Here is a 24888-nt window from a genome sequence, read left to right on the forward strand (position 1 = left end):
CTATGATGTGTTGCATAGTCCAACCAACTTTTTTCAATCTGTCTTCTGGCATAGAGATATTTGACCACTACTAGATTTCTGGAAAATTACTCATGCTTCAACAACCTTTAGCAAGGGGTTCTTGTTACACTGTGAATTTTGGTAGTGTTACTAGGTCCAGCTGGTCTTCTAAGGATGGAATTTGAATATGCTGAGGATGCTGCATGTTAAGCAGAAATTATAAATATTGTGGGAAAAATTGATTAATATTTTCTTTTTGTTTTTATTAAGAAATAGGCTTATTCCTGTCTCAATCTTTCTATGGCATAAATTCTGAAATACTGAAATAAACATTTATCATAGTTCATTTATTCAGTAACTTGAGATTTTGTTTTTTTTTTCTTTCAGTAACTCCTGGTGAAACTGTTGCTGTGGATACACAAACCAGGGTAACCAAGGAAACCACCACCTTCAAACCAGAAATGCCATCTTCTGTGCTTTTGGAGGTTCCAGCCTTGGCTGACTTCAATAAGGCATGGGCAGAACTCACTGACTGGCTTTCTCGACTGGATCGAGAGATAAAATCTCAGAGAGTGAAAGTAGGTGATCTTGATAACATCAACGACATGATCATCAAACAAAAGGTATGAGAAACACTGAGTTTTCAAGTTGAAAGCCTCATGATCTTTGTTCTGTATTAAATCCTTTCAACAAGGAGCACAGGAGAGATGATAGGCTGCAATACATGTAGTTGTCACTTCAGCTACTTTATCCCATGAACACAATTATTGGGTGAAATGTTTAGATAATTAATTGAGGAGAAAAGAAAAAGTACTTACTATTTTCTCTGGTATTTGAAGCAGATCTCTCTATGTTTCTGTTGCTTGTGCTGTAAGAGTATTCAAGCCAATGGCTGAAATATAAACTTCATGAGAATAAAAGAATTGCATAGTAAGCTCCAGGTTGCCAGGAAGAAGACGACCCTGTTTCACACCTTTTCTTATGTTGCTTCTTAATAACTTTCTGAGAGCCTTACATGCTGCCCAGTTTATCAAAGGCTCCTCAGTTGTCTTAACAAAAAGAGCAGCTCATTAATGCAATTGTTTTTTCAGCAAAACTGCATCACTGCATCACCTACCTTTGAAAACACAGAAAAACAAGGAAATAAATGTTTTTGGAGAAAAAAAGGCTAAATTTTAGCTACTCAGTAGCAATAAAAGTAATTTTGTATTATAGAGCTCTAAAGTAATTACCTGCCTTCTAGATTTAGCATTGTTCAATATAAAAGATTTGCCTTACCTGCACAAAACTTTTCAGTGCTAAATTTCCATTCAGTTCAATTCTAAACTGAGTTTAGGATTCCCAATTATAAGATTCTGTTGTTTTTTCTCATAATCTTCCTCCTCATAAAAAAAATCTGATTTATCGTAAGGAAGATATTGACATTCTTCTCTTTGCTTAAGCTAGAAATAGAGGGCAAAAATGTATCCATTTTATTGAGGCTCTGTACTGAGACATTTTAAAGAAAATATGCTGATGTCTCATGGGATTATTTTTGCTGGTTTTCTTTTACTTCCTTTTCCCCCCAGTGCTTTAAACTATTTTTGAGAAATTTGGCTGCCTTATCTTCTGTATGATGAACATGTTAGTTTCATCTTGATTAATGATGATTATATTTGCTAAGTAGAATTACATACTGCTTCATTATTAAAATATCCTTAAAATAGAATGGATAAAAGTGATAATTCCAGTGCCATCTGCACAGGGAATTAGGTTAAAATAGTCGTTATATCATTTGGGAAGGTTGATGGCCAACCTTTATCTTTTAGTGATTTGCAGTATAATTTTGGTTTTAAAATTTTATATTGTTAAATACTTTGTTCAGCATTATTCAGTTTTCTTACTTATACCTCACTTTAGCATTTTATTCTGGCAGGCAAAAGCCATAGTTTGCTTCCTTCTGCAGATGTGTTTTACTTAAATATGAGATCAAATTATTAACTCTTCAGAATTTCAGTTAATATTATGTATGTTTTAAAATTAACTGCTTTGAATTTTCATTTTATCTTAGTTCAGGGTAAAATATTTTAACACTACTGCAGTCTGTTCCTGGCTGGGTAGCCCTGTCTCTTTTTTTGATAGCATGCTGTGCTGGTAACAAAACCAGCAGGGAAACTCTTTTTTGTCATGCTTACTTCTCTAATTGGCTGTGCAACAGAATGTGACATTTAATATATTCTCTGATGAAATGGAAGAACCAAAGTCTATATATAGACTGCAGCTCTGTTAGCTGTCTCCCTCTTCTCCAATGATCATCTGAATATCACTTAATACATGGAAATGAATGCCATGAAATATTTCATTCTGCTTGTAAATCTATCACTGGATTATTAGTTGAGATTAGGATGGGCAATTTTTTCAAAGCTGACAAAAAAATTTTCAGGTTTCTAAAAAAAAAAAAACCAAAAAACCGACCCTTCTTTGTAATGAATGGAGTGTCTGCAGCAGTCTGTGAGCTGATGAAGTTGGACATGTGGGTATTTGACTAATTGGAAAAGTCATGCCAGATATGATCTAAGTTGGAAATCCAAAAGTAGTGCTTACCTCCCCTGATCTGTGCATTCCATAGAAGATTACAGGGATATTTTTCCTGTGGCTATAATTTAAAAGTCATTGGAAGTCACCACACTGCATCGTGGTTTATTCAGAGAGTTTATTGCATCTTTACAGGTACCTCAGTAAGATTTAATGAAAGTTCCATCCTTGTAGATTGACCTGATTTTTTAAAATCTGTTCTTAGACTTTAGGTGTAAAATACCATCTGAACACAGCCAAATACTTCCCTTATAAAAATGCATCATTACAGAAATAAATGCTTAAAGAAAGCTGTTTCACTATAAAACATCTCTAGCTACTCACCCAGAATTTAGAATGCTTCAAACAGCTCATCCTGTTGTTGTGTTATCAAACCCTTACTGGGTGTGGGTTTTGTTTCCATTTCATATTTCATTCAAAGCAGAGAGCCACATTTCTAATAGTAAATTGCAACGTCAGAGCAAACATTTTAAAAGGAAAGAAATCCCATATCCTGGCAGTGTACGTAACAGGCCATTTTCCAAATCATTCAGGTAAAAATGAGTGACCTGAGGTTGTCCTTTCTTTCACAGCAGCCTGTAATGTTGTTGAAGCTCCATCTCTGAGGTCATTGTGGTTAAGTTCTCTTCAATCTGATTGTATAAAGGATCACAGCCACTAACTTTGCCATAATTTTCCTCCATAAAAATTTAAGACACCATTAGCCCTCACTTGAACTTTGCTTGGAGCTGATCTCAGTGAATTGGCGCTCCTGTGTGAATAGCACATACACGGGTTAATTATAGGATAATAAAACTCAAAAAAGACAACTATTTTTAAAAAAGGCTTATTTTAGTGGCAGCTTCCCCTTAATGAAAGAAAAAATAGAAACTAAATTCTCCTAAGTGGTGCACATAATATATAGTAAAAGTAGTGTACTAAAAGAGTAGCATAATGATTGCTCATTTCTCATATCTATGGTAAATCTTTCAGTCAAATGCGTGGTATACTTCAAACAAGTGCATTACCTATTTTAGTCATCTATGATTGTGTATAAGTATTTAAACTCTATATAATTAAACTGAAAGATACTAAAAAGTGTGAGGTAAAGATATTTAATACTAGCATTAGTGTCATCTGTGTTTTCATTAAATGAAAATTATTATATTTTTCTCATCTGCTTGAAGATGCCTTGGCAGGCTGACAAGACTCATGTTTTTTCTTTAGATGAGAAATAATGCAAGTAAAGTTCATGGGAAAGTTCATGTCTGTATAATATGCCATGAGGTAGGGAGGTGAGGAACACAATGAACTGTGGTTTACCCAGTTTCTTCAATTCACTGTCCTTACTTCAAAACAATCAACATCATTTATATTTGAAGATCAGGTGGGGGTTCTTCATAAAAGAGAAAATTGTGATGAACAGGATGATGAACTCCAATTTGCTACATTTTAGAAAAATGGAAACCTTACTTAAGATGCCAACAAGCCTTTGCTCAGAAATTCTGCTTTGGCATTGTATTTTGCAACAGGAATAGATTTCTACTGAAAGTAGTGAATCATGGAGGCTGTGCAAAGCTTCAAGGTAATTAACAATGCTGTTCAAAGAGATCAGGTACTATAATCTCCTTAAATTTTGAATTATGTCCATGGATTTTGCCAAGGTATGCTGTCCATCCAAATTTTTTGAAACATACATAGTTGAAAGCGTGGCTTCTTTATTGCACTGGATGAACATAGATTTTAATTAGTAAAAGCTATTAAGTATTATATGAATGGGACTGCAATTTTTTATACCTGTTTTTACTCCTTGATTCTAAGAGTTGAATAGGTTGAATCATCACTTTTAGGTGCAGTAGAGGGGACTAATCTGAAAAAAAAGTATTTATTAGAATGAGACCAACCTAGTTACTGAGAATTTTATGCAAAGAAGAGGAAAAGATTCTTTCAGGACGGATGACTTGTGTCATCCCAGAGTAGTCAACCAAAAAGATGTAGTGAATTTATTTCTGTCTAATTAATTTGTCACTTATTCAAAGAAAGGTGGGTTTGATCATCTGTCAGTTGGAGAAGTAAACAAAACTAGAATGAGGAAATGTTTTCACTTTTAATTGTAATTGATTTTTCTATAGTTGAGAATCTTTTCCAGATGATGGATAGTAAAATAACAGTTAAGGAAAAATATTTGTTTATAAACTGCAGAAAAAAGAGTGGGCTTAACTTATGTTTCTCTTGTCTGAGTATTTTTTATCTATCCTTTCCCATGGTTACATGTCATGCATTTTATTATACAACTAAATGTGCATTTTCATGTAAAACCTTACAATTAATATCAACATACATCAGAAGAATGGGAAGTTTTCTGTCCAAACTGTGTTCCAACATCCATTTTTGTGGAAATATAAATATAGTTTTCCATACTTAAATCCTGTTATTACAGAAGCAACTGTTAGTTCCAAATTAAAATTTGCAGTTCTGCATTACTGGGTGTGAATCAGTGTACTCTAGATATGCCTGTATTGAATGAGAAGTTGTAGTTACAGACAGAGGCTTTTGCTCTGTCCATATAGCTGATGTTAGAAGTGTGAGTAGGCAAGGTGGAGTCTTCACCCTTTTGGCTGGTGTACTTTAAGGTCTACAGAACTTTGCAGAAGTTTCATTTTAGTGACAAATGCATGAAAAGATCCATGTATCCTCATATAATGTACTGTAAAAGACCATGACAGAAGATTTTACACTTGGATCTGAACATTTCCAGTTCCTGTGATGTACTTAAAGGGAAAATTTTGTTAGTCCAGAGTCCAAGTGTGGTGCCAGTAAGTTGAGAATTTACATTCACACTTTCTGAGTCAAACTTCAAGAGCACATTTCCCCATCCCTTGCTGTGTGCTGTCATGATGCTTTGAGGGTTGTTTTCAAATCTTGTAGGATCTTTCTTCCTATGAATACACAACTGCAGACATTCCTTGTGTCACTGTTGGACCAGGATAAACTATCCTGATAAAGCAGGGCTGGTGCTGAAACTGATTCTGCAGCATGTTGGATGGTTCACTGGCATTTTTGTGCATCCTCTCTGAAACCATAACCCTACAGATGACTTCATGCGTTAAAGGTTGTGCAAAACCTCACTTACCTCTATGAAATTTACCATGGGATATAACTGCTCAGGAGACACTATCATTATTTTATGTCTATTTCAAAGTGTTATTGCTATTGTATTTAATAAGAGATATCTAGTGGAATTCTTCTTTTATGCTGTCATGCTGTTAGACTTCTGAAATTACTTCTAATTTATGAAAGTACCAGAAATCTGGTTTCGGTTTCTGAAGTGAATAAAAAAACTAATAAATGAACAGATTTCTAAATATATTAATTTATTATTATGAATTTAAAATTACAAGGTTTGTGGTCCTGAAATGCTTTTCTTTTTGCAGAATAGAGGAAAATGAAAAAATGCCTATCAGCCTTCCAGTTTCTTTCTAAAGGTCAGAAAATGCACTAGGATGCTCTAGAGGGCCTGGAAATCTGAATCTTTAAAGGGAAAGGGAAGAAAAAAGATCTATTCATTGGAAAATTGGACCTCAAGGGATATAGAATATGTGTCAGGAGACTGGTTTTTTAATATTTTGTTGAACAAAAAGACAGCTGATATTTTAAACTAGCTTGGCCAGCTCATTACTGTGTGTTGCAGAGTATATTTGTTTTCTGCAACAGTAAAAAAAAAAGTCTAAATACTTTGTTTTGGAGTGTGATTAACAGCTATTTCTTTATTTCTCTATTATGTTAATTACCAGGACATGCATAAAAGTTGTACCTCTAAGGATCTGATTCTAAACTCATTGAAGTAAAAGAGATACTTTCATCATTTTTCAATTAGTTTTCAGTCAAGCTGTAGACCAACATCCAAACAAAAACAATATAACAGTTGTACCTATAGATAACATTCCTCTTTTTGCTTTTATTGGCCTATTTTGAAATAATTTGAGGGTTTTTTTTTTTTTTTTTTCCAATTCTGGGCAAAGATAAATTATCATGATGAATATGACTGGCCTCCTGTTCAGCAGGGAAATTATAAGAGTGTAGCAACTCAGTTTTGTTTGCATCAATATGCTGAGTATTAGAAGTATCAGCTTTTCATTAGGGCTGCACTTTTTCAGTAGCAATTTTTTTTTAAATTTCTGACTCTAATCTATGCTATAAGTATAAATTACCTTTCCATCAACACTGGATCTTACATGATCTACTTTTTTTGACCCAAATCATGCTTTCATTTTGTGCTTTTATTCCAACAGTATGTTCAGCTCAGAGACCCTGCTGCAAGAGCTCCTCTACAAATGCACCATGGAAAATTCATACCATGGGCATAGAAAGGGTTTTACAGTTGTGTGCTGCCCACAGGGACATAGGAAAATCCTGCTGTGCTGGAAAGTGTAAAAAACCTCCAAACCCTCATGAGTTCTATGTGTGCCCAACCAGCATAAAAATGCCTAACTAGATTCTGGGCTGAATTTAACACAGCCCTCACCAACATGCTGAGGGAAGGGATCATTCCTCTTTAATCAACCTGTGGGAAGCATCTGGAGTTTTGTGTCTGATTTGGGCTGCCCAGTGTGCAGGAAAGACACGCAGGGAGTCCAGTGAGGAGCCAGCAATGTGGTCGGGGGCAGGAGAGCACTTGCTAAAGAGAGACTTGATAAACGAGGAGGGGCTGAACTGGGCTTGCTCAGCCTGGACAGAGCCCAGGACAGGCTGCTTGCTCTCTGCAGCGGTGAGATGGGAGTTTGCAGAGAAGATAGAGCCAGACCCTTCTCAAAGGTTCCCAGCAGAAGGATGAGAGTCAACAGACACATGCTGCAGCAAAAGGAATTCTGATGGAATATTAGGAGAAAAAATGTGCATGATGAACATCAAGAAACATTGGAACAGGCTGTCCAGAGATGTCAAGGATTCTCCATCCTTGCAGATATTCATCACAAACCTGCATAGAGCCTTGTGTGACCTCTGGATGTGACTCTGAATTTGGCCATATTTGAGCAGTAGCTGAGCAAAATTATCTGCAAAGGTGACTTCCAAGAAAAATTATTCTGTCATTATATATAAATGCTGTTCTCAAATATGGATTCTGTGCCCTATACCTTGTCAGTGAAACATGCTTTAAATGAAGGAAATCATGGCCTTATTTCCTGCTTTGTAACCCTCCCACCTCAGCTGTGATTTTCTTTAAGGACTGGAGAAGTCCTGTTAAAATTCAGACACATTTTTTTAGGTTTTAAATAGTTGTGAGAATCTGCTAAGACAGTTACACAAATTTTAGGGGGCTTTAGTTTTGTACCAATATTGATATATATTATTCGAAATAGTAACAAAAAAAATATATGAGTGGACCTGGTTTTATTCAGAAATTGTGGGAAATAGAAAAGCAGCTTGTTTCTTAATAATGATGCAATGTATAAAATTCTAATCTAGTTGGAATCATAAAATGCAAATTAAAACTAGGGGGAACAATTGTATATTTGCTCATTTAATGTGTAAGGAGATGGTGTTCCTCTTCAAGAAATAAGTTTTCTTCTGTATGAAAATAAAAACATCAAATCCCAGAAGACCTCCCTAATGAAGCTGATCTTGAAACACAGTTCTTTTATGTGGAAAAGAAAATGACCCCAGAATTTAAACTAAAAAAATCTGCAATCTTGAAATCTGCCCAATTGGTTTCCCAATGTGCCAAGGGTATCCTGATACTTCCATAAACACATCCAATAATGAAATAGATTTGGGGTTTTGCTAGCAGATGGACAATTCCCTCCCGAGGCAGAACAGCCAGCAGTGTCATTATCATCCTTTCTCATGAAGGGATTGTTTAAAGAAATGTCACTAGCTTTTAAAAAATGCAGTATAAGCTTTATAATAAGTAGTTTCTAGTAACTTAGCTCTACTGCAGTAAGCACATTTCTTGGAATTTCGTTTTCTCTTTTCCCAGTAGAATTCTATGACAATTTTTTTGCACTTAGAGAAGCTCTCATGGAGAGTTCTCAGTTGATTTACATGTACATATTGTTTTATAACACTCACGTTAAGTAATAAAAACCATTCAAATAAGTACTTTACTCAAATGTAAGGAGACAAACATCTTAACTCACTCCAGTGCAACATTTAAATTTTGTGCAGAACTGCTTACAAGTGAAAGGAAAAAAAATTAAAAACATTGTAAGAGAGGCTTAAAGGCATATTTTTATTCAGGAGCACCCATTTCTTGAAAAATACTCTCTATTCCCTAACCATTATACACAATTTATTTTTTTCATGTGCCCCACCACTAGCTGTGTGGTGTCACTAGATTTAGGGTAAATAAACAGTAAGTTCCTTTGGTTCTGGGAAGGCAGTGAAATAGCGGGGGATAGAACTGCATCTTGTGAAGTTGATACTATGGGAGGAGAGAGGAACACTGTGCTTGGAATTTGTTTCCCTTGCTCCACCTTCTTCACCTTTGTGGAACATGGCCTGCTCTCTGCTGCCTGGATTCCCCTTTGGCTCTTCTTTTCTTCAGCATATTCTCCTAAATTGAATTTTGTATGCAGAAGATGAGGTCAAAATATCTGATTTTGTCTGATTTTGTCATCTAACATTTCTTAATGATGTGCAACGTGCTGAAGAAGCCTTAGATTCTAGCACTTCTTTTCCTTTCACTAGTTGGGGATGGTGGGGGATAGGGTTTTATGTTTATTTTTTTCTTTTGTTTGATATAGATTAAATAGAAGTAGAATTTGTTTTGTTCAATATCCTTCATTACTGCAAAAAAGAAATTTAAAAAATATTTGCTGACAGAAAATTTACAGTGTAAATAGAATATTAATTTTTCAAGTGAAGACTGCAATGAGATCCTAGAAAATGGCTCAATGCACATGCAGCTTAAAATACAAAAGTACTTCTACTAAAAACAATAGGACAGTTTTTCTCAAGAAAGAGACATTAAAGTATTTTTCTGAATTGAAACAGAGAATTCAGCTCTCCATGCAATCATGTGCTGAAGGAGTACTTAATTAAAAAAACCCTGGTTTTGTAGTAAGTGTGGGCCATTTCTCCAGGCTCTCATCTGTCTCTGTAGCCAGCTGATACAATAAGCAAGGTAACAAATCAATCTCAGAACTGTATTCTGCTGCTTCTGTGGACCATTTTTCTTACTGAGCTAAAAGATCAATTTAAGTGCTCCCCATGGCACTCCTAATGGTCAGGTGTTTTCTGCCTACAGGAAGGATTTTCTCCAGCCAAATATGAGATTCATACATGAGATTTAGTCACTTCAGCCAGTTCCTAAGTTCCATTTTCATGCTTCTGGATTTGTCAGATTCTCCAGATGAATTGTTAAATATGGAATTCACCCTGGCTTTCATGCAGTGAGGTGAGGGGGATTGTGTCCTGGAATGGATTCTCTCTCTCAATACACAGGCTCAGGTACAGATACCTACCTCCATTTAGTCTCACTCATCTCCACCCTGTGGAGGAGCAGTTTTCTGCTGGAAAGAGCTAGAACATTCCACTGGGAATGAAGCAACTCAGTGATTGTCCCCAGCAGGATTCCTGGCACAACCCTGCAAACCAAGCACTTCTCCTGTAATGTGGAACAGCCAGTCCCCACCATTTGTTAGCACGAATAAGCTTCTGGATATCCAGACCAAAGGCACTGATTTTACTCCATTGGGACACTGAAAAACTCCCTGATTTATCTCTCTTCCTCTATCCCTTTTTTTTTTTCACCCCTGAAGGCCACAGTTCCAAGTTTTAGTTTAATTTGATTTTCATATTGAAAAAACCGAACCCAACCCCACAAAACAAAACTACAAAAAATAATGTTCTAATATTAGCAATGGTGAAGTGAAAAGCTGTATTTTGATACTGAAAGTGGCTTCTTTTTGATGTTTTAACAGAACAGCTTGACACTTTCCTTCTGTGAGAAACAAAACATTAGGATCAGCAGTTGTTTCTAATTAGAGGAGAAGCTGGTTTTGATATTTTAGGAAAAAATGGTTCTAAGGTAACACAAATACCCTGTTTTATTTTTCCTTCATGTTCAGAGAAATATCTGTTATGTTTTTTGACCAAAAAGCAAAGAAGTTAAAAGGAAGAAATAATAAGCAGAAGGTGAATTTAAGCATTTTCCTCTTTGTGGGAAGAATGATGGTTTTTGGGCTATTGCAAGTTGCCAGTTATGTCTCACTGCATATGTCATGGAATCTTTTATTCAAACAGACAGCTTTGAAGGTGGCATGATGAGTGATGATATCTCAGGGTAAATGTCCAACCTTTTGACATATGTTTGACCATTTTCCTTTCTGCTATTTAATCAGTGTGTCTTAAATTCCTGCTGTGCATTGGGATCAACACTGATAACATTTTAAAATGTTATTATAAATCCTTCTACTCCTTCATATGTGGTCCATATGGCATAATATTTCTGATGAAAACTGGTATATGTGGCACTCCTATAATGTCATTCAGATGTGGGGTTGAGCTCTGACAGAGTGGTTGTGTTTTGCAAAGAAATGATGGTACATCAGAACACATAAAAACTATTGGCTTTTTTGCTGGTACTGTGATTTTGGGTGGGGCTTCCTCCCCACCTGGACCTGTCATTGAGGCATGTGATAAAAAACAACACTGATGCTAGGGAACCACATTATATCTGTACTCACTAGGTAACAACTGTGAAAGCTTGGCATCAAAGTGCTGTGAGACAGTTGATAAAATCAACTCCCTCAGCCATTTGTATTTTGTATTCCTTGACTAATTTAGAGGCAAAAAAAAACCCCAAACAAACTAAATTCAGTACATATTTACTAAAGAGGATTTCCCATGCACTTTTTTACACTCTCTGTCCTTTAGAGGCAGCAGAATCTGAACTGGGGCTGAACCAAGTGGCCCTTCTGGTCAGTGACTGTAATATATATATATTGGGCCTGATGTTATGAATCCAAAAATATCACTTCTGTGTTCCTGTACGAAGGGTTCCAGAGCTACACAAACCTGCAATATAATCCACAACAGACACTGTTGACATGATTGATTTAGAGACAGAAGGGTTCGCAGAAAAAAAATAGTGGTATTTTGTGCATTTAAATTATAGTACTGATAAGGTGCATGTGGATGAAAAAAACTTTCAACCAGGTAATTGCAAGTAATTTCAACCATGTAATTCCAGCTTGGATGAAAAAACTTTCAACCAATTTTAGCCAGGATTCTGATCATTGTTCTGAATTTGAGCTGAGCAAAAAAGGTGAAATTGTCTCACTTGTCTTGTGATTATGGTTAAGAGAAGACAAGAAAGATGGATTAAATGTAGGTGGAGAGGAAAGGGTAGGAAAACCAATGTAATTCTTGAATTGGAAAAGTTTGCAAGACTCTTAGTTTGTCTTCTCTAAGACATAGTTGTATAAAGGTCTGTTTTGGTGAAGTGCAAAAAATTCAGAGAAGGAGAAAAATTTGTAACATAGAAATGCTCTTGTTTTTTATCTAGATTAGTATATGCAAATTTAATATCACCATATTTCCCTCCCCCATCTCCTCCTCTTCCTGCTAGACTGCAGAAGTATTTAGGTCAAACATCAACTGCCTTCTGAGAAGGATATCTTACAAGTATCTTTCTTTGACTCTTTCTAGCCAAATATACTGAGATTAAGGAATATTTTTCATATTTAAACTTCTATTCAGTCATGTTAGTTCATTTTGTTTATTAGTGTCTATGTTTTTATTAATTTTGTTTCCCAATATTTCTTATCAAGGTGTGATTAATCTATTTTACTTAATTATGATGGGTTTTGTATGAATTTAATAATTTTGTATGTCTCTAGTAATTAGAATGGTTTATACATAAGCCAGAATTGTAAGTGGAATCTAAGGGAAATGTGCACGTGACTTTTCATTTCCTTGGGTGCTCATTATCCAATTTCTTTGAAATTCTTTCATTAGCCAATCTTAAAATCACAAATCTTAATTAAAATAACAGGACAGCCTTTGGAGACCTCTTAGCATAGAATACAAAGCATTTAGTTCTTATTACGAGAAAATTGGGACTTTTCCACTCTAGGGTTCACAGGAAATGTGTTCTCTTGACTTCATGTTTCATTGTATGCCCGTTTCTCAATTCCATGAGGTATGTGATCATTGTTAGGCTTTGCTGTAGAGTTGGTCCTCAGGGATGCTATTAAAGAATATATAGGATAAATGATTCATCATCCTGTTTTGAATGATGGGTAAATCACCATTTATATTTTCCTTTTGAACCCTCTTTCCTTCTACTGCCATTGCATAATAAGACTTTTTCACTGTAATTATCATTTTCAGCACAAAATCCATATAAATAGCAGATTTTTTTTTTACTACTATCTCAGAAAGAGAAGAATGAACAGCAGGACTCATTTCCAGTTCCCTGTACTTCTAAAGAATTGTAATGGATTATTAAAAATAATGTGAAAACAAGCACTTTTTAACAATGCTCAACAGAAAATGATCATCTTTTAGTGCTTTGCAACTGATGCTTCTCCTTGGAGTCATTCTGACTTCATTTCAATCTGCCTCTGTAGCTATTTTTTCCTTTCTTTTCCAAATTAATTTGAATTTTGCCTGTGAGGGATGCAGTGTTAGGAAGGTAACACAGCACAGAGGATGCCAATCCCTGTAAGGGTTGACCATGACAAACTGTTCCTGGGCAGCAACCTGCTGCCAGTGCTCTGTCTGCTGGTGCTCCTCCCGTCTGCTGCTTGTCTGCTGCTCTGGGCAGGGAAAGAAAGAAAAAAAGAAAAAGAAAAAGAAAAAGAAAAAGAAAAAGAAAAAAAGAAAATCAAACTGGGAAGAGGTTCATTGAAACAATTCAGAAATAAATTTTAAGCACCACAGAGGTTAAATGTTAAAACTAGTTTTTAGTTCTAATTTTTATGGTCTGCACTGAAGTAAAGTTCAGACAATGAGAGATGGAAATAACTGTACTTACTATAATATGACTATAATTTCTCAGAACAATTTCTATTATGTTTGATAAGAACTTTCGTTTTTAGAGGCTTTTAGATAAAGTTAAGTGTTCACATCCATGTGGAAAGCTGCTTTTCATGAGAAATTAGTTGAGAAATGTAAGAGAGTTTTTTAACAGATTCAGCCACAATTCTGTTTGGCATATTACCAATGATCCAGGAAAATACTCTGTTACGAATCTGAAATATTCTGGTGTACTTTTTAGTATTTCTTAATATCCAGCTCTCTCAATTAAATTATTCCATTGGTCTTAAATATCTCTAAAAAGGCAGGCATCTGTGTATGTCAGTCCTTTTGTGTTTGATGGGAACATCTAGGAGACTGATCTTTTTCTATGCAGTAATTCTTAATGTTTAAACTTCACTTTCTTAATTTGCTATGGTTTAATGCAAACTACTCAGTCATTAAAAATAATGACGCAAAAAAGAATCTGAAAACATTATTTAAAATTAAGATCTCCATAACAGAAATCTGGTTGAATTTACACTCCTATGGGAGAGAAAAGAGTAATATTTTGAAGCATATTAACTAAATTTCAATTTACAATTCAGAAAAAACTCACTACTTTGGAATTGTCCATGAACATGTAGACGGGTTTTTTCTTTTCTTTTTTTTTTCTTTTTCTCTTTTTTTGTTATTTTAATAAGTGAATAGGAGAGACAAGACTGTGTGTACAGCATTTTACAGGAAAAGGAGGGGACGGGAGGAGGCAGGATGTTAAAAAGATGTTCCCAGATATTTTCATCCACTCTTACAGACTGTGTGTTGCTGACCATAATATGTACAAAAAGGAAAGAAAGTATATTCCTCAGAACAAACTTGAAATTTCGCTGGTTTATATACCCACTGCCTCTGAAAAATTAGATTTATAATGTGTAACAAATTATACATCAAATTACATCACCTAGATGCAGAGATTTTTATTATCCTTGCCGTCTTTTCTGCCTTATTCTCATTTACCATTGATACCTGTCAATAAACCATAATCTGTGGACACTTTTTAGATGAGTTCTTAAGGAAGAGACTTGTAAACCATGCAGGACAGGGATCCCATCTTCATATCCTTTTAAATATTATTTAGACACTGTAGATTCTATTTGAGAAAACCCAACATACCTAACATGCATTAATTGTTTTGATCATATTTTAGCCACAATAAAAATTCCTGGCATATCTCACTGAGTAATGAAAAAATCATTTGTAATTCTTATTCATAGACACAAAATTGGGGCAGATCATAGCAAAAATGATTGTTTGTTTCCTGCTACTGAAATGTTAGATGAGTTATCTCAGACTTCCAGACCATTTGGCCATCAGAGATGAGACTGTTATCTGTTCTGACATTAATCTACTTGCAATGGCTACTTTGGTGCACAGTTTCAAAATGACAACATGCACAATGCATCATAATTATGTCCCTTTCAGGAATAACATTTGCAGAAAGATTTCTTGAATGTAATAAAGTGTCTCTGCATCTGTGGAAGCTAAAAATAGCCTTTTTAAAGATGTGATTGCAAGGGATGTTTCCCAAATTATTGCATGGGGTTCACAATATGTTTTTAGGGGTGATAAAATGCAGAATCATATGTATGCATAATAGGCAGGCAACATTCAGTGTAAATTCAATCAAGAATGAAATGCTATTACGTGCAAACACCTCCTGGGCTTGTGCAGAGGTAATGGAGCATATGAAATAGATAAAGTGACAGCCAAGAGAGGAAGAAGATATGTGACTTTCCCTACAACTTTGTTTAATAAAGCTTTCAACATACATTGTGGATATAATGTGTTGTATTCTCTCCATCCAAATCACCTTAGTTTTTATTCCATGCATTTTGTAGACTGTAATTTGGTGATAATGGCTTCTTCGCACAGCCCAGGAAAGATGAACAGGAGTAACAAAGTCTATTAATAAGAGAATGTGCATGTCCTTCCCAATACAGAGATCTTGAGTGGGTCAGGAAGAAATTAGTATTTTGCTTGTAAGAAACATCACTAAGTATTCAGTATTGAATATTTAGGGAAAATATATATGAGAAGGCTGATTATAAGCCACTCTGTGTAAGAGCCAGGTGAAAAGAGTTACCTATTTTCAGCCTTTCCTTGTTATATGCTTATTTCTTCTGTGAAACATGCTTTATGAAATCTGTAGTCCTTGAAGTTTGTCCTGTTCATTATCAGTGATTTTGATTCAGTGGGTTTGGTCTATGTTGTGAAGTTCCAAGCCACACTGGCTGAGTGAGGAGCAGATTTTTATTGCTCTGCCTGAGAAGGGCTGCAACTGCAACATGGTTCAGGGACTCAGGATGTGATCTCCTTTCCCCCTGGCTGTAGTTGGGAGAAATCTCTTCAGACATGGGGAATTTATGTCCTTTTTCTCCCTAAAGGGATATGCAGTTGAATTCTCAGATGAACCATTCATGTTGTCTCAATCTTGCCAATATTTTCAGATTTTCTCACTTCAGTGGAAATTTGTGATGACTAAATAATTGGAATATGATGCAGTCATGGAAAGCATTTTAATATGTATTGTGTTTATTTTTTTTTTACTCCTTGATTTATCTAAAAGTCAAGTGTTTGGAGACTCTTCTTAGCAGCAGCTAGAAAATATGTATTAGTAATATAAATAATATATTATGCCAACATAGTAACAAATCAAACTCTTCCTGTTTACTACTAAAAGAATATTTATTTATAACACTACAGATTTCCCTATAATTTAGAAATAATAAAAAAAAATCTTACATAGGATTTGGCATAAATTTGAATGAGTACAGCATTGCTCTTAATAAATATTTTGCATCTCACATAACTCTCTATTTGCAACAACAGATATTTCAGTATTTTAGGTTACAGAATTTGTATTTTATGGAGCTATAACAAATACAAGAACAAATAGGTTTCAAATGTGACTAAAAGAGGGTTTTATCACACTTGAGAGCATAATGCTTTACTGAATCAAACCATCATTCTTCTGTCTAACCCAGGAAAATGTCTCTGGTGGTGACATTAGGGCAGGTTGAGCAGGGAGGATGTATCAGCCTGGCTGCCTTCTGCTGAACGTTATCCTTGTACTTCCCCATCCACAACATCCTCAGCTCTTGGATTTGGGACATCAGGAGTCCCTGTAGCATCTGTTTTTCACCCTATTGTCCCTGAAGTTGCCTAATCCCTCTCTGAAACTGCTGATTCTTTTGGCCCTCACGATGTCCTATGAGCAAGCTCTATATAGGCAGTAGCTGCTATGAAAATGAATACTTTTTTTTTCTCTTCTAAAGCAGTTTCTACTGCAATAATGCAGCATACTCCTGCCCACTGTCTTCTGTCTTTAAATGAAATACACATTGAGGAGTGAAATTTTTATTGTATGTAACGTCATCAGGTTTCCTAAAACTTTTTCCTGAAGGATTTTATTAAAAAACCCCTTTACATAGGGTTTATATCTCTAAAGAAGCTTCTTGAACAAAAAGCTAAGGCAGCTGTGGGACACCAGTTTCAAATCCTGGTGCTGGAGCTGTAGGATTGAAGCTGTGCACTGTGGTCACATCTCCTGCCCTTGCAGCCTCTCAGATTTCCCTCCTCACAGGCAGGTTGTATCACTCCTGATTACAGACCCATGTCATTCTTCAGGCCTGGAATATAATCTCTGGGTTGTTTTTTAGATTAGGTTATTAGTCTTGTCTTATTTTGAAGTACTTTTTGGTATATAATGGGATTCCAACACCAACACAGCCTTTCTTTCCTGTATTATTTGCATCTGTATGTTACAGTGCACACTTTACTATTATTCTGTCACCAAACTTCTGAGAAATTATGTCAGCTAAAGTAAAACAAGCTCTTCATGCCTTAGCTAAGAAATTGAGGCCAGCATTTTTAACAGAATTAAAAATAGAGAAAATTAAGTGCTAGCCTGCCATTTTGCACTGTCATTCCATAAAAAATATCATACTACAAAGGAACTGCAATGGAAAAGATAGGCCAATTTTAATGTCTGAGATAACTTTGAGGAAGAAACAATGTAGTAATTCTTCTTATTATTGGCAGTCTTATTTTAGACATTTTCCAGGTACTGTTTCCCATCTTTCCCATTTTGTCTTTCTTCATTGTTATCAAGTAGTCAAAATAAAAGCTGAAAGAGTATCACCTCTAAGAAATGTAGATGACCATGCTTTTATTCTAACCAACATCAAAAGTTCTATAGAAAATGAGGCTATAAATTAGCACAGGGGTCTATTTATTCTCTGTGCTGGTTTTGTAGTTGGCTCTTTTTTCACAAAGGAATGGTAAGTATACTAAAAAAGTCTTGAATGAGATTTGAAATTCTTTGCAGTCCAGATTTTTGTATCAGGCAGGATCAACTAGACAGATTATTTCTGACCAGTTTCTGTCTAACCTACTCCATAAGATTTTTTGTTCTCTGTATCTTTGCAGAATTCTTTTCCCACCACTTAGCAATCCTTTGCAGTCAAAAGATGTTTGTTTCCATCCTTAATGTCCCCTGATTCAATTTAAGCCAATTATGTGACCACAATGAAAATTGAGAACAGTTTACTCTCTCTCAGCAATAACCTCATATACTTGAAGGGTGGTACTTCAGTTCAATTTTCTCTAGACAAAACAAATCCTGGTCCTTAAAATCTCTACCCTTGCTTCTAGATTAGTGACCATCTGTCCAGCCATTTGCAACCCATTCCAATGCTAATCCAGTTTCCCAGCTAGTTATTTTAATGCCTTGGACTTACTGATTTCTCAGGTTTTTTGAGATTTCTTTTAATTGAATTCCTTTTCTCACATTCTTGCTGCTGGTTGGTTTTTGCATCATTGTAAATATAAAAAATCTATGCTCTGTTCCATCAACCAATAATAGTGATTAATATCCGAATAATGATGTGTGTAGCTTCACTTGATATTACCTTCCTATGGAGTGTATTCAAGTTATTGGGGTTTTCCCCATCAGTTTAATTTCCATTCACATTCAAATTTCCTGCTTGTGGTAACATCATCTAGGCAGTATTGGAATCCCTGCTGTGGGCATCAGGCACAACTTCTACCTATGGTTCACTGTTGATAAATCTTACAGCTCTGGATGAAGAGAAATGCAGTTGCCCTCTCATTCTTTACTCTTGATAAATGGTTGGCTGTGTTACTTGTTACTATTTTCCCTTCTCAAAGGTTGTTTAATCATATTTTCTAAAAATGAGAGAGGAAAAATGCACCTAGAATTTCCTGGGTAGTTTTCTAAGCTTCTTTAAGAAGAGAGGTATATTCATCCATTGCAGATCCTTAGATATAACTACTAATACCCACGAGGTTTTTTGAGCCAGTTCCTGAGTATTATAGCTGAAATTCATGAGCTGTCACATCAGAATTCATATTGAGTTAGATAAGAACGATGTCACACCAATAACAAAGTTAGCAGTGTTTGTTTATTGTCTTTCACACAGAGACCTTCTGCCCTGAAGCTGTTAACATAAGTATTAGTGCTGGAACAAACCTTTTTTCAGATTCACTTCAAAAGTTTCAGTAACTGCTTTATTCTGTTTGGGTAAAAATATTGAAGCAAAAGAAGTTTACAGACTTTATGGCATCTACAAGAATAATCTCCACCTTGTATAACATTACTGAAGAGAAATGAGCTATAGATTTGAAACTCTTGCTTCCATCAGGGGATGACAAAGACTGTGGATAATAGTAAAAAAATATGTTTAGACTCTCTGTGATGGTTGTAGTCCTTATCCAAATATTGGCTATTGTTTTATATTGCCTGTATGTATAAATGTGTGCGAGCATGTGTGCGAGCATGTGTGCATACATATCTACATTTTAGGTACACATATTTCTTTCCTGGTAGAAGATATAAAGAAGACCACAATCAAAATAAATCAAAATAAATTATCAGGTAGTTACAAGAATTGGTAACAGCAAATTCTGAACAATAGGCTAACTAAGCAGTGACTTAGAAGTTGAAATAGTGAACAAATATCTGAAAATATTCTTCCAACAAGAACAGTAGGAAATACATGCAAGATTAAATTATGGTCAGTTTGTACAGATGTCCTCAGGCTGCTCCACGAAGTTTTTCCAAACCCACTGTGATTTTTCAAAGAAAATTACACAGAATATGCAGCAATGGAGCCTTGACTCTGACCTCCTCTTCTCCTGTGCACACACATTCACACACAGATGTTGTAGTACTGCAATATTGTGGGTGTGTCTCCATCACAGACAGGCTCACTGCAGCTGTTTTAAATGAGATAAAGCTGGGGAGCAGATGCAGGTAAGTGTTTTGTATTCAGCCAGGTGAGACTCATCAGATCTCATTAACTCAGAGTAGTCCTGGAAGGCTCTGTAGTGCTGAGCTGGCCCCAGAAATCAGAAATCACACAGCTGTGTTCACACCATGCTCTGTGTGCCTTAGTTAAGTCTGTCTGGCCTAAGGTAGTTCTTTACTGGAGCTGCTGTACAGCTTCTTTCCTGTCTTGTGTGTAGTCCAGAGCTGGGGTTTATTCACCTGTAGGTGATTGAGGATTGACTGCCTCTCTGGAGTGTGTGCCTCAAACATCACTTAGCTCCTCTCTCTCATATCACTGCTTTTCCTGTACCTCCAGCCCCTCTGTGTCAGGCCTCTACCCTGCTATTCCCACCCCTTCCTCTTCTCTACGCTTCATACACCTGCCTTCACAAAGTGAGCTTGTGCTCAGCCTGAAGCATTCACCTTCCTAAAGGTGAGGGGTGAATGATTCAGGAAGCATTATCATTTACTAGGAACTAATATTCCATTTTATGCATTCTTTTTTTTATATTGACTTTTTAATTTTTTTTATCAAATAATTAAACCTATATATATATCCCTACATTATCCAAATCTTTTGTCATCAGTACACTTTCAATTAACCTTTCTCTATATTTCCTAGTATCAAAAACAATAACCAACTGTCATCATCACTCCATAACCACTCCCAAACAAACACAGAATTAACCCCAGAACTACCCCCCAAAAAAACCAAACAAAAATACAAACCATGATCATAAATCATCAACCAACCACCCACCAAATTTTATGTTCTTGTGCATAGCTGTCCAGAAACTACTGCTCATTCTCCAAGGGAATGTATGATATATGTCCATTTTCAGTAGTGCACTGGAGTCTGGGCACCCAGAGTCTTGGGCTAATGCTAAAGATGCTGTGGAAGTTGCCACTCTTTTTTGGTTTTTTACTCTTTTGTTTGTTGTTCAGTATGAGTAATGAGTATGCTCATGCTTCATGGTTTTTTGGGGTTTAAGGGATTGTTAATCTGTGGACAGAGATTTGATTTGGAGTTAATTCAATAAGCATGCCCTCAGCCAGAAATTCTCAGCAACTGTGTGCTAAAAAAACTCTCCTAATGCATCTCTTACATGACTTTAGTTGTTTATGGTAGAGAACATTGCTCCACAACAGTAACTTGTATGATCTGATTTCCATTATGCAATGTCTTACACTGTGGAAGACAGTGAAACATTTTCCTTTGATCTATGGTGACATTAAAAAATATAAACCACCAACCCTCCAGAGAACAACCTTGGCATACACGGTGAATCTGCTATAATTATTTGTTATCTCTTAATGCCTGCACATCTGCAGCAGTGAGTAATTAAAGTCTGAAAGAAAACTAATTTTTTTAAAGTTATTACATTCTTCGCAGTTTTTCAGAACTACATTTGAGTTTGGGTTATTTTTGTTTTGTTTTAAAGAAACATAGGGGTTATATTCAAAGTTAACCACACAGTAATCTACACCTAAGGCTACTGACTAAGAAAAGAGGATGTCACAGCAGCTTTTCCGTTGTCAGGAATCTGTTTGGAAAAAAAAAAAAAATTTCTGACCATACATGTTCTTTATTACATTTTTGTAAAGATGTAGGACATATTTAATGTCCTACACCACTGCTATTGGTGTTACATTTCTTTGGCGCTGACTCTCAGTATGACCTTAATTAAAATTACAACGTGTAACTTCAGGTATCTGTAACCTACTGCCATCCTCCATTCCTCCCCTGCCCATCTTCAGTAAGGCAGCCCAGCCCTGTTGCATTTCCATGGCAGCTTGCTTCTGTTCCCTTTTCTCAGAGCTGTGTCCCTGTCACAGCTGTCCTCTGACCTTTCCTGGCACAAGGCAGAGGCTGAGAGCAAAAGGAAGGTCAGGGGGGTAAGCTGGCATGGTGGCACCAGTGCCACTAGAAATGGGCAGAAATTGCCACCAGAAATGGGCAGCTGGCATGGTGGCACCAGTGCCACTAGAAATGGGCAGAAATTGCCACCAGAAATGGGCAGCTGGCATGGTGGCATCAGTGCCACTAGAAATGGGCAGAAATTGCCACCAGAAATGGGCAGCTGGCATGGTGGCATCAGTGCCACTAGAAATGGGCAGAAATTGCCACCAGAAATGGGCAGCTGGCATGGTGGCATCAGTGCCACTAGAAATGGGCAGCCAGTGGCACCTCCAGAGCCCTTGAGACCCTTTCTGAGGAAACAGCTGATACAGAGTGCAAGGACATGCTAAAGCACATCCCCTAAACTTGTTGGGTTTTTTTTGTTTTTAACCAGAATATATTATGGTGTCAGGGATAAATAAACTGATGTTGCTTTTAGCTGGTTCATCAGCACTACAGGATAATGGCATCTGTTCAGTCTTATGTGTAATATTTCTCTTTAGTTTCTTAGTGCAGCTGCTTATTCCTGTTTCAGCCCATGTTTCTAGAGAGTTCTGCAAATCCCTTGGATGTGGCTACAATTTACATCTTGGTATTTTCTAGTGCTTGGAATAAAGGTATTTAGAAGGATACTCTGGAGGGATAAAGTAGAAGCAAAAGAAATTGTTGATTCCTAAAATCAGTTTTCTTTTGTTAATAATTAATAGCTGACAAAAAAAAAATTGCTTTCAAATATAGTTCTCACTAAAAAAATAACTCTTACTGTCTGGTGGAAAAAGTCCCTGGAAAGAAATGTGTCTGCATATGTATATGTGATAATTTTCAAGAGAAAAGAAGGAATAAGGTCAAAAAGTTGAATAAGAAAAAAAATGCCAAGATAGATACATTTTTCAGTTCCATAGACTGTAAAATAGCTCCCAGTTTTGCAGGCTGCTATTTGCAAAAAACCAGTGACCTCAGTCTGGAGTCCTTCCAGGATTCAGCTCTTGAAAAACTGCTTGTCACAATCTAGCATTTCCATAGGGAGATACAAATCATTAATTTTTAAAAATATAACACATTTGAGAGCTCTTGTTTCCACCTCCCAATATGGCCTTTCAGAAACTGACTTTGTTTTGGTAACAGAGAGGGGGAGAGCAGGAGACAGGGTCCAGATGCACCATAACAGCCTCCCAGTTAATTTGGGTTCTCCAGCCTGGAGAACTGACTGCATCAATCCTCACATAATCCTCTGTATGGGATGAAATTTTCTTGTACCTTTCTAATTTAGTGTGTAAAAAGTGAAAATATCACATATCAGGTAAGGCCAAGTTGTCAGGTATGTTAAACTTGAAAATTATTATTCCAGGATTTTATATGTATCTCTGTACTATACTTCATGTCAAATTATGTGTCAGTGCTACTAATGTGAAAAAAACTCCTTATTGGCATTGGAAACATACTGCGCTGTATAAACCTGAAAACGAAGTTGGATTAACTGATAAAGATGACCCCTTTTTACCAGTGAGTTGTTAGCAGCCAATGCAATAAGCCCTTGGGTTTAGGAACTGAGGTCTGTGAATTAAAAAAAAAAAAAAAAGGCTCTCCTGTTGAAAAGCAGCACCAGAAAAATGGATGATGTACAGCCATTCCATCTTCAGTTATTTTCCAGCCTGACTGACACCATTATGGAACTGCACATAGTGAATTTGTGAATGTGGTCAGAATTTTTTACACAAGGCAGTGTGCAGTACAGTTTGTTGTTAAACTGGGGCTCATCTTTTGTAGTACATGGGAGAGCAAGAACATGAGAGATGTCTAGCAAAAGCCTGGCAGCTTTATTTCTTTCTGGAACTGTAGAAATACCTTGTCTATAAAATGTTTATATTTTACAAACATAACAGGAACTAACTGTAAATACAAATAGACTGCAAGATACAGTTTTATACCTATTTTCATTCCAGTATCCCAGGAAAAATTTGAGTGGCTAAAAAATAAGTTCTGTTCCTCCAAAGCAAGGGAATTGCAACCATAAACCAATAAAACAATAGTTTCCAATGCACAGATAATCTTGTTTGTGGAAAAAATGTCAATGTTTCCAAACAAAGATAAAAGAGAAGAATATTTTCATTTTGACCTTTAATATTGTAAGGAACATTTATTATATTTATAAGTGTATTTTAATATTATCTCAAGAAATCCTCTTCTTCTGTTTTGACCAGATTGTGATACTCAAGCCTATTGCCCCTCTGACCTCAGTTACTCCTCAGTTAAAGAATAGAAATCAGAGGAAGGTTCTTAATTTTGGAATTTAATTCATTTGATTTCATCTTTGTTATTACAAAAACCCCCTGTAAAATCCATATCTCTACCTGCTTGCACATTGTCATATGTGTATACATGAATCAACATAAAAGGCAAATTGTTCTTTCCTGCTTTTATTATCATAGTGTCAATCTACTTTATCAGTGATTCTTTCTTTTGTGTTTATATCAGATTCATTCCTGAAACTGTCATTCAGATAATAAAACTGTATTTTCTGAAAAAGAAAAATGCTAATTTTTCTTCCCTGGAGTAGCATTGTGTGGCTCCTCTGCAAGCTCCTAATCAGTGTCTGTACCTTGTACCCCAAGCAATGTTTACAGATTAAATACATTAACTGTTCATAGTAAGAGTTCTTCTTGTCTGGACAATAAATAGCTCCAGTATTTTGCTTAACTTCATGCTTAAACACTGCTCTCAGTCAGAAATTGCTTAAATATATTTAAATTATATCTGTGTGAGGGAGGGGGACCAAGCAGGATTGATACTGATTTGAGGAAACCGGGGTTGAAAATTCATCTCAGAGAAACTGGCATTGTAGGGGAGTTCAATTTTTTTTTTTTTAATTTCCCACAGAATCATTGACTTCAAGGTCAGAAAGGAAAAGTATGTTCATATACTATGTGTGAAACCAGTCCATGAGATTTTACATAGAGATTCATCTTCCAAACTGTGTCTATTAAAAAAAAAATTGAATTAAAAAGTTCTTTTAATAGTCTCTCATATTCTTTAGTGATTTGCTCTGTATTTAAACATATTGGCTACTAGGAATTTGCATCTTTTCTATTTAAACTGTATTGTCTTCAATTTCCAGCCAATATAC

The 24888-nt window shown here is 35.9% G+C and overlaps 1 protein-coding gene across 6 annotated transcripts in view; it reads left to right on the forward strand.

Moving 5' to 3' along the window:
• Positions 1-24888, forward strand: part of DMD (dystrophin) — a 1043683-nt gene that overhangs the window by 718386 nt on the left and 300409 nt on the right. For all 6 annotated transcript variants that reach the window (XM_054291254.1, XM_054291257.1, XM_054291256.1 and 3 more), the window contains one exon: positions 388-623. In XM_054291254.1, the coding sequence (XP_054147229.1) occupies positions 388-623 (236 nt within the window). The remainder of the gene's footprint in view (positions 1-387; positions 624-24888) is intronic.

Source organism: Melozone crissalis, unplaced genomic scaffold (genome assembly GCF_028551555.1).
Source record: "Melozone crissalis strain CALT ecotype California unplaced genomic scaffold, PUWL_Pcris_2 ptg000090l_1, whole genome shotgun sequence".
Classification (NCBI taxonomy): domain Eukaryota; kingdom Metazoa; phylum Chordata; class Aves; order Passeriformes; family Passerellidae; genus Melozone; species Melozone crissalis.